At 47.0% G+C, this 11,415-nt stretch overlaps 1 protein-coding gene across 1 annotated transcript; it reads left to right on the top strand.

Annotated features, from left to right (window-relative positions):
- The first annotated feature begins 899 nt into the window (after positions 1–899).
- On the top strand, positions 900–2,991 carry LOC146798278 (syncytin-2-like). The gene is made up of 2 exons (XM_085627722.1): positions 900–992; positions 2,215–2,991. The coding sequence occupies exons 1-2, from the start codon at positions 900–902 to the stop codon at positions 2,989–2,991; spliced, it is 870 nt and encodes a 289-aa protein (XP_085483848.1).
- The last annotated feature ends 8,424 nt before the right edge of the window (positions 2,992–11,415 follow it).

Consider the following 11,415-nt stretch of genomic DNA (forward strand, 5'->3'; position numbering starts at 1 on the left):
CCAAACCCAACTCTCAAAACAGTCGCTTCCACCATCCCCAAATCCTCTGGTCCCTTCAAGGAACCCCACTTTGACTATGTCGATATGATTGACCGATGCCAAAATTACCGATATCTCATTGTGGTAGTATGCCCATTCTCGCGCTGGATCGAAGCTGGACCATGCGTTCACTGCGATGCCAAAGCAGCAGCCACATTCCTACTCCGCGACGTCATTTCTCGCTGGGGAATCCCGGATGCCATTAGGGCAGATAACGGAACACATTTTTCAAACGCCATCTTTTCCTCCCTGACCACAATGCTAGGCATCAGACACAAACTGACATCCGCTTACCACCCCCAAAGTAATGGTATTTGTGAGCGTCTCAACGGCCTGCTCAAGAACAAAATAAGTAAAATAAGCGCCACCATCGGTAAAAAGTGGCTCTACTGCCTCCCACTTGCCCTCTTCTCACTAAGAAATTCTCCAAGTTCGGATCACCACTTCACACCCCACCAGCTTGTCACTGGACGATCCATAAATGTAACTGTCCCTTCCACCAGGCCCAAAACTGATAGTGAGTCATCCTCTGAGATTGTTAAAGCAGAGCTCTATGATTTCTTGTGCACACTAACCCGCGCTGCGCAGTTCCATTCTGCCCAGGTATCCAAGAGGAACGACAAGGGCCCCACCGATCCTGAGCTCCCCCCGATCCGTCCTGGGACCCTGATCTTCATCTGGAAGCACGTCAGGCGCTGGGAAGAACCCAAGTTCGAAGGACCTTTTGAGGTGACAGATTCTTCTCCAACTGCCGTCCGGATAGCTGAGCGTAAAGCATGGATACACAGGAAGGACGTCCGCCTCGATACTGCACTTTCACAGCACTAGACAATGGACTAAAAGAAGGAAGCGACATACCCATGGTCCCCCTGAACGAAGACAGCGGCTTCCCTTCCACGGATGATGAAGACGAAGACACCCACGTGCTGCTCCATGAATATAGCAGCCGTGATGCAAAGCTATGTATTTTCTCAATATTTATGTTATGTATCCTTGTTGGAGTGGCACTAGTAACGTTTAATTGGTATATCTGTTTTCTTGCCGTAAGGAGTTATCCTACTATAGGTAGCATAAAAACTGTACCATCCACTGTTCTATCTACTCTACCAGCGGTCACCCACAACCAGAAGAAAACAACGCATAGCATGTTAGGTCCCAAGCTCCGCGACAGCAGCACTAGCCACACACACACCAGTGGGCATCTCAAATTCTCAGCTCCCGCCCCAGGGGATAGAAATATTACAGGGAAAAGAGCTGCCAGTATCACAGAACGACAACTTTCCTGCAAACGCCCTTCTCCTCACCACAGAGCCCGCCGATTTGCTATCTCCCCCTACAGAACAAAACCCCTGGTCCGCTATAAGCCTAAGCACCACAAAACATTCCAACATCTTGTTGAAATACAAAAGGGTTTCGGGCCTCTACTAGACCTACAGCAGTCAGTAAGAGAACATTCGGTCCACTCCTCCCTATTAGACAACTCATAGTACCGGGACATGACAGCAGTAGGGAAATCAATAACGAGTGATTCTTGCTATGTATGTTCGTACATCCCCCATGCCGTAGGAGCTGACAGACTAACTTTTCCCAAAGAAGTCCCATATCCCATTACCAGGTGCCTTCTGCACTTATATCTTTGCCGCGCGCAGGGACAGACCCAGATCAGCAAAGTTGTAATGGATGGGGTGAATGTAAATACCACAGTATGAGACTATACCCCCGTGGTACACGAGGTTATCACCGAGACAGGTGCTTTGAGGACAGAGGTGGAAAACATGCGAAAAAAGGCTAGACCAAACATGGACATTTATGGGCCAATGATCCTGGAGGACGGATATACCTCAGTGTCAGTGCCCGACGCTAGTTGTGATAGATCCATACACCGTCGCGGTGACCCCACGGGTCCATGTGTCCAAAGACCTGTGCTGAGCCTAGTAGCACAGGTTTACGTAAAGAACAAATGGATCCCTGTCGAGGGCCTAGTGTGTAGAGCAGCCTCCTTAGGCCTCCCTTGGGTGAAACTAACAGACAAAACAGGTAACATTGCCTGGGGTGAAGAGGCGAAGTGTAAACAAATATGGGACCAGGAAAGTGGCAGGTACACCTGGGGCAGGGAAGGGATGTCGGAACCTAAAAGAGCATTTAAACTAAAAAACCCTTCTTTTTGTTTCATAGGTACATGTCGGACGTAACACAGATTGCAACAAAACTATCTTCAATTCTGATGTGCAGTTTGGCACCTCCGCGTTGATGGACTACTACTGGGCTTGCGGAGAAGGCCTCTATCTCCAGCTACCTACTCAGTGGCTCGGACTATGCTCCCTTGTGACTGTGCATGAAGTACACCTGGTTGTGCCGGCATCAAACGCCTCCAGCATACTGTCACAGCCAACGACAGGTGATGTTACATTCCTCCACCGCCACCGGCGAACAGCTCAATACTTTGCAAACGATGCCCATGACGCCATCCCTCAAGAATTCCGCCTCTTTAACGACGCCCAGGTCTTCTTTGGAGGGACTGTTCCTCTTTTCCAAACTAAAGTGAATGCCAGGTGGCTCGAGGTAACCCGCTATGAGGTGATGAAAGCCATCAACAGCACCAGGGATGGACTAAATGCAATCAGGGAAGAACTGCGTCCCTTAAGGCTGATGGTTCTGGAACATCGCTACTTTCTCGACATGCTAACAGCTAAAGATGGTGGTCTGTGCCATCAGATCGGAAAATCCTGCTGCACCTTCATACCAGGAAACGACGAGGATAACGGATCAATATCAAGGGCCATTGAGGAGTTGACAAACTTGGGAAAAGAAATGAAGGAGGAGGGAGGTGCCCCTGCGGACATTCTTCCAACGGACTGGTTCGATTTTGGCTGGATGCCCTCATGGCTGACAGCAATCCTGAAATTAGTGATACCCATAGTTGGGATTATGTTGCGTCTTTCAGATAGGTAACCATTCCGTCAAAAAGTTTAGCACTAAGATAGTAGGGATGAACTACTCTAGCAAAAGGAACTACAAGGTAGCAACATATGAGGACATGGATCGGGTTCCTGGGGATGGGACTGGGATGCAACTAGTGATGAGCGAGCTGGCAGCACCTGACACTAGCCATGACATACCATCAGCTCCTCCACTCCCCCCAGGTAGAGATACCCTGAGCAAAGGCCCTATGGTTGCCCAATATGAATGTCTGCTCGATAAATCAGGTGCAGATTATGCTGAAATACTTGTTAAGCCAGATGAAGACACTGTCGGGTCAAGAGAACAGCCCCAGGGCAGCTTTAAGTCTTATGTTAACGACATGCCCTGGATCCCCCCACTAGCGGAAGGGTCTCCGAAATACTCTGTTAAAGATGTGTTCATAAATGAACAAGAGCAGGGAAATGATGGAGGATCACATTCCACCATCTGATTACCAAATAGAGCATTTTATCGACCTTGGCAGCATGAAGGTCTCTATATAGGCCCTGCCAGAGAAAATCTGGAAGTATGCTAAAGTGCCCATTTTTGCCATACACAATCAGTAAATGAAGGCCCACAGGTCTCTTGAACCCCCTGCATACAGGCCTGTGCCAAAGGGCAAAGGCTACTGCCTCATGCTAATAAAATCTACTAGGACCTAAATGATTTTCAAAACATGCTTCTGCTTGCGCTGAGTACAACGAGGTAGCTTGGGCAACCACGTATAGTACAGTAACTTTCCACAACACACTTGCAAGACACCCATACATGCACGTACACAAAAACCAGCTGGAACCAGTTGGTACTTCTTGCTACATTATTATTTTCTAAACTTAGCTTGGCCAAGTGAAACCACAGTTGCAGCTTTGCAATAGGAGCACCTGTCTTAAGTTCCGCTCTTACATATTTTTAGAGACATGTACAAAACAAAATGTACAAAACAAAATGTGCAAGACAAAATGTTCTTTGACCAGTTCCGTGTCTTAAGACATATGGTCAAGCAACCTACGTCAGAAAGTGCGTCAGAACAATTTCATTGTTCTGCATTTTTGGGTATATGAGATCCAGCACCCTAATTAGAAGCCAGAACTCTCTCTGCTGTGTCCATCACATGCGTGGGTTCTCCGGCCGGCCATTTATGATTTGGTTGTTCTCGGTACTTTCCATCTACACCCAATTCCTTGCATTTAAGGTCTCTTGAAATGTTAATCTAGCATGTGTAGCTCTCTTTAGAAAAGCTTGCCTCTAGGGCTATATCTTCATTGAAATGTATTCTGTATCCTTAATTCTGTATTGACTTCAATTATGCCATTTTGCAGGTCCTGATTCCAGCCAGGTTTCTAGACTTCTGAGCATTGTAATGATCATGCGATATATCCCTGACGGAGTGAAGTCAGATTTCTTAATGGTTTTGAATAGATAATGAATTGACATGCATTTATTGATATATGCTTGGCTTATAGAATAAAAGTGCCACTCCAATCAAATTATTCGTCATCTTACATCTTTCTTCCTTGTTTCTCAGTGAAGGGTTGCGCCAGTGGCCTGTGCCTACAAGTATGGTGACCACACCCTAAAGGGCATCAAATATCTCCCTTTAACAGCAGCGATGATTTTCTTCACGCTCAGCAGTTGCAGCGATAATTTTCTGGCCGCAAACGTGCGGGGCGATGATCAGGCCAGCGAGCCTTCAGCGGCAGCGATGCAACGATTTTCTTCACGCTCAGCAGGTGCAGCGATGATTTTCTTCACGCTCAGCAGTTGCAGCGATGATTTTCTGGCCGCAAACGTGCGGGGCGATGATCAGGCCAGCGAGCCTTCAGCGGTAGCGATGCGACGATTTTCTTTACGCTCTCTAGGTGTAGCGATGATTTATAGGCTTTAGCGATAATTTTGAGGCTTTAGCGATAAAATGAAGTCTACTGGTCCTGAGATTTCAGTCAGGGGGCTAGCTTTCTCTCTAGCCTTGGGTGATTGCAGGTTCAAGATTAAAAAGTTCTCTTACAGCTCCTTTTCCCTCCTTTTTCCAGTCCAATGAAAACTACAGCAGGCCAATCCAGGGAACAGCACACAACACCAGGACAGTCTTCTCCTGCAGCTTTCTTCAGTTCCACGGACAGAGGTTGGTCTTGAAATCCAGGGGCAGTGGCGGTGCGTCCATTGGGTGCGTTGGGGCGTTGCCCCACTAAGCACATGGACGACCGTCACAGTCAAGCTAACATTATGAAAAAAAATATTTTGAAAATCGATCGCACTGACTCGCACTCTACTGGTGTCAACGGCACGCTCTAGCTCCCGGGACAAGCCCGACTCAATCTGGACGGCGCTGAGGGTGTGGGGGCGGGGCTTCTGCAGTGAGTGACACAGCGCGAAAATAGCGCAGCAGGCCAGCAGCAGCAGTGTGCGCATGTCAATTTTTGGGCTAGTCATTTTTATGACTGGCCCGAACATGCGCACACGCACACAATACCTTGACCTTCCCTCCTCCCCTAGCGACTCAGACAGTGTGGCGAGGCGAGGGACCCGAGGGTGCTTCTTCATACCGCAGCCCCCGGGTCTCATTATGGGCAGGGAGTAACCCTGCTCTTAGCCAATCCTGTTGCAGTGCGCTGCTAATGCAGCACCAGGATTGGCTAAGACACCGCAGCCTGCATGGTGCCGCGCGTGGGTGGTGGCAACTGCCCAGTGCCGCACTTGTATGGCCAATCACACTGTGGCTGGCTTATGTGAAGCCAAGCCATGCAGTAGTGATTGGCCATTGATTTCCCGACCTCTAGGCTGATACGCTCGCTGTCGGCACGTGTCGCTCGTCCCCGCGCCTGTGCTGCCACATGACTCGAGTCACTCACGGAGTCAGTCACGAGTCGTCGTCGTCGTACCACGGTAGACAGTGACACAGACCTCATGCTGCCGGGTGTATGTCTATATTTGTCTAGTGCTGCTAGTGGTAAGTGGCCGAGGCCCGAATGTGAATGGGGACTGGGGAGAGGATGTGGTCCGTCCGTCGGCTACGCTGCTGACTTTGGTGCGCTTTGTTTCACTTTCCAGTTTCCAGAGTTCGAGCCTCGAGGTCGCGTGACTCGCGTCCACAATCATGGCTGATCCAGATAACTTATGTGTAGGCGGACTAGGCGACGGCGTAAGCTAGCATCTGGCAAGATCTGGGTGCATAGATTTACAATATTGCATTGTGACTCCCGACTCACTCGGGCCCTAGAACGACAAGAACGTGACCTTTTCCTATTGTGATTGATTGACGTGACGATACTGGTGGTCAGCTTTTTTGCCATTCTGCCTTGAATCCTTGATGCGTTATGCAATGGGCAAAAAGCAAATTATTTGCAATGTAAAACGTGATAATAATAGAGAAAATTCGAGTGTGTATTCACTGTATTTCAAGATCTCCACTTTCAACTTTGCAACACGCACGTAAACTAAAGAAACAGCCTACTCCGCCGTCATTAATTGTCCCGCAGCCTCGTGCCACGCTCGCTTGGCCAGCTTCCCTCTGTCACATTAATAAGGGCCCGGCGGTGCCCCCTCATTTTCAGAAAAATGCCTTCCTTCCCGCTGCTGGATTATCACAATCAATCTTACAAAACTAAATGTCCCATTTGAATGAAACTTCTGTTTAAAGTCCAGGGGTTCTCAAAGTATGGCCCGGGCAGCAGCGACTAATAAACTCCAAGGCCGCCATTTCTGCAGGGTAAATAAATATCCAGTCGCTGCCTCGCTGCCTATCTGTCTCGCTTCCGGATGGGGGGAGCTGAGAGCGCCTCTTCTACGAGGCTCTGATATACACGGAAAACTCTCCTCTCTGCATAATGTCATCTAATGGATGGATGCTCACATTGTGCCACTGAAGGGGTTTCCAGGCGCTACTGGTACCACGGCCGAGGCTGCTTCAAACGTAGAAGGCGCCAGCCTCACCTTGTCCACTTTGCCGATTTATTGCCCTCTTATCTCGCGGCGCACGTGCAGGATGCCTCGAGCTCGTTGCTTGTTTACCCAGCACCTTTCTTTGCTTGTTTGCTTCGCCCACCGGCTCGAGCGCGCCATCTATAAAACCGCAAAATAAATAAATAACACGCTGACCAGTGTCTAGCTCTGACATGCCAGGGGTGGTGAACAACACAGCAGAATTAGGGTGCCCTGTCTTGTAGAGGGGTTCAATGCATGTGTGCCACTTCATTCGTTCATCTGTTTATTTAATAACTCATTCGTTCATTAAACCATTCACGTAGCGTTTTCCATTAAGTTATTCATAAATGTTTGCCAATGTATTAATTAATTCGTTCACTCAGTCATTAGTTTTTCATTCGTTACATCCTTCCTTCAACCATTCAATTGTTTGTCCATCCATATATTCAATCCTTTCTTCGACAGTGCATGTGTCTGCTCATCCGTTTTTCCATGAGTTCCTTCTTTCTTTCAGTATTTGTTCATCCTTTCATTTGATCATTCAATCGATTATTCGTCTAACCATTCATCCTTTCATTTATTCCATCCTTCGGCAAATTGGTCTTTCCTTTGTGTGTCCATCTATCAGTATGTTCATGAATCCAGCAACCAACCATTCATTCACTCACGAGCCCCTTCTCTCACAGTCATCATTTGACCTTCCTCTTCTTCACTTCCATCTGAGTGTCACCCATTGCCAGCCGTCATGCGACAATAATGGCCAGGATGACGTACAGCTTTTGCACCGCCAAGCTCCCCTGTCCAGTGTGTCCACTGCCAGATGTTCAATTCCTGATCCACATCCATTCACCATGTAATGACTATGAGTGCCGGCCTCACAAGTGATGAGCATTCAGAGGATGCGCAGAAGTTCCTTTTTCTGGAAACGCGAGCATCCATCACTCAGTGGAGCTCCTCAACCTGGTGCTCCGAGGTGACATCACTAGTAGTACTGTTCTTTAACTTGGGTTTTTTTACTGCACGACAGACCTGCGACATTCAAGGCCGCCGTGCCGTCGAATAAATGTGAATGGGGAGAGGATGTGGTCCGTCGGCTACGCTGCACATTTTTTTTTTTTTTTTTTTTGCATATTTATATAGCGCGAACACGACCCGAAGGTATTGGAGCGCTTTACAATACATAGCACCGTCAGTACTGAGCACCGTATTTACATTACACATTCAGGCACGGGGAGATTAAGTGATTTGCCCAGAATGATCACATGATGTGTGGACACGACCTCGGGGCTCGAATCCTGGTTTCCTGCACCAGAGGCGCAGCGCAGCCGACGGAATTGCTCTTGTGTCTCTCTCTTGAAACTAATAAAAATAAACGTGATGGCTGGTGATTTTTGAATGCTTTCTCCGTTTCCAAGTAAGGTGTTTGCTCTTTGTTTGAATTGTTGGCATGAGACATTTGGGGGTGTTTCATGTCTTCGTCAGAGTAGACAACGATGGGAGAATGATGTAGCTCTTATTCCCATTTATGGAGTTGCAAGTATGGCGGTAAAAAATCAAACGTACGTGTGATAGACTTTTTCCCTGTCCTTTATATTTATTTGGAGCTCTCTTTGGAATCCCTTTATGCCCTGCATCTAGAACTAACTGTGCATGACCCCCCGGTGTCATGACATTGACAAGCGGGCGATAGTGCCATTGAGCTGTGCGCAGGGCATGGTCAAATGAAATCAATGCTTTATGCTTAGAGAGTTACAGACACAGATGAAGGCCATATCTAATGAGCTATTGGTTCAATGCTCTGTTTGGGTGCACATATTTTGCTGGGTATGGTCAAAGTTCATGCTCCATGGATACGAGAACATCGAGGACTGGGCCCCGGGCACTGCTGATAGTTCTGCTTACTGAGCCCTAGGAACATGGGCACAATGTAGAGGGCATCAATTCACTGAGAGTAATGCTCAACTCCCAAAGTTGACTAGGAGCAGCCACAATGAACCTAGTTTATGCCGTTGCTATCAATGGTGCTAGGTACAAAGTACGGCATTTGTTGTGTCTCTAGCAGGAGTAAAGTTGCTGCCAAGGCAAGCATGGCAGTTGTAACATGCGCCACGTCCCCTTACACAACTCTGTAACAGGAGTGGAGTTGCTGCGCAGTTTTTATACTTACCACATATACGTACAACTTCTGTAATGTGTTTACCCACGCATCTCAACAATTTCTGTAGTAGAAGAGAAGATGCTGGATAGCTGATATTGGTGTATGTCTGAAAACATTTTAAAGTACTATGGGAGTGGTCTTCCAATTAGCAGTGTTTGAGGCCAGCTTGTCTATTAAAATGTAAAGGAGAACCTCAAGAGGAGCTCTCCATCTGATCGTGCTGATCTGGTGCGTAGGAAACGCTGCGAGGTCCCATCAGGAACTTGTGTAAACTGACTGGTAGCTGGAAGTTTTACTGCACCTACACCATTGTTAGTTACATGGGTGCCTCTTCACGGACACCACAGAACACTAAAGGTTTAAATCAAAACAAGGCACATGGGTCACTTTATTCTACCCACTTTACTCGAGTATGATCAATGTGCTCACTGTTGCTTGATATATCTACTAGTTGGCCAGGACACAAAATACAGCAATTGTTGTTTGTACAGTTTGAATAGAATTTCAATAAACATGACTGAGAACCATGACTTATGAATTTGCTGTTAAATGTCACAAGATGCACAATTACCACATGTGTGCTGTCCTAATCCCCATTGGGCATTGAGGGTCTGATTAGCAGTAGATGGTCTATAAGCCTGTATCAAATAGTCATTGAAATTACGACTGTGCTTGACCACCTAAATGGGGTCAGGAAACTTCATTTTGCCCCTGTGGACAGAACGAACCAATGCTTTTTAATCACCCTCTGAGCTGGAAACCCCCAGTGTTAGCATTAGGCTTCAGGAGAGTTCATGTACCTGATGCAGGTCACAAAATGCACATGAGGTCAGTGAGTCACTGCATTTGTCAGAGAGATCATTTTGTTAATTGCAGTTTGTAAGTAAAAATCCTAACATACAACAGTGAGCTATTAACTGTCATCTAAGAGCTGCATGCAAACTGCAAGGTAAAAATTGTAGCGTTATGTTTTTTGCCCCCAGTCTTTGTTTGATTACCCTAATCTTTCAAAAATAAATGGTTACATTTTTATTTTCAGCACCTGGTAAAGCCTGACAAGTTGCAACTGGAACCTTTACCTAATTTTTGGGCAATTTTTGGACAAAGAACAAGAGGCCCCAACCTCCTTTGCTGCTCTTTCATCCCAGCTACGACCCAGCAAACACCAGTGTTAAAGGTAAGGAAACTGATGATATTTTTATTTAGATTGGAGTTAGGGCTATGTTTGTGGTCACTCTACATGGTGGTTGGGGTGGGTGCACATTCTGTACATTGTACCCTCCCTCAGTGGATGGAATTTACTAATACTGAGCCTTAGCCCTGTGGTTTGGGCACTAACGGTTGTGAAAGGCACTATCTATTCCTTGCCTTCTTCAAGGCCCTCAAACAGTGTCTGTTTCAGTGCCTTCAGCAACCACTATGGCACACAGAGGCAGCGAGCAGCGGTAAGGCTATATTTTTAGCAGACTGAGCTGACCGGGGTGGTTCATTTGGCGGGACATTGATCCCTGGAGTCATAGCCTACTTGGCAGGCCCACCACTCGGTCCACGAGCTCATGAGGTTACTTATCTCCTTTTAGCAAGTTAATAGGATTATGTAAGACCTATCAAGGCATTACGACATCTTGGAGGCTATTTACTTCCTTTTTTATATCATTTTCTCACAATTTTTGTTATTAACACAACACAGTTAGTGGCAGGAAGGGATCCTTAAGGTCCTGACGAAGAAGCATGGGGAAGCTTCGAAACATGTCGACACCACTAGGAGACATAGCTCATTGAGGCATACACCCTCCTCACCCCACCTTTTAATAATACCAGCTCGAACGGCAGAATAAATTTTCCTAGACCTGAGAGCCAGGTATTTTTTAATTCACTCCTTATTCACTCCTGACCCTTCCTCTCACACCCCCGCATCACACATAGCTGTCTCACCAACAACAGTGCTCCCTTTGCAAACGTAGGTCGTAGCACGCCCTGTCCCGTAGAGGGGCAGGAAGACCCCTATGATGAAGCATGACACCAAGGGCCCTTTTGGTGTGTGAGGGGTATTTAAACAACTAATGTGTATTCTCCACGACCGTGGGATACATATTGAGTAATCGGGTGATCTCTTATACTCGTGGGTGGATCCCTTTGTTTATGTACAATTGACTGGGAGGAAGTATCCACCTCCACCACTCGCTGAGTGGTACCTCTCTACTCCTTTCCTTGTTTTCCTTTCTGTATTTTTAGCAGTCCTGTTGCGCAAAGGGGAGCTGTTGGAGATATATTGCGAAAATGCACAAGATAGATGTATTTATACTGAAATTTGATATTATTGCACCAAATCTTAT

This window comes from Triturus cristatus, chromosome 9 (assembly GCF_964204655.1).
Source record: "Triturus cristatus chromosome 9, aTriCri1.1, whole genome shotgun sequence".
Taxonomy (NCBI): domain Eukaryota; kingdom Metazoa; phylum Chordata; class Amphibia; order Caudata; family Salamandridae; genus Triturus; species Triturus cristatus.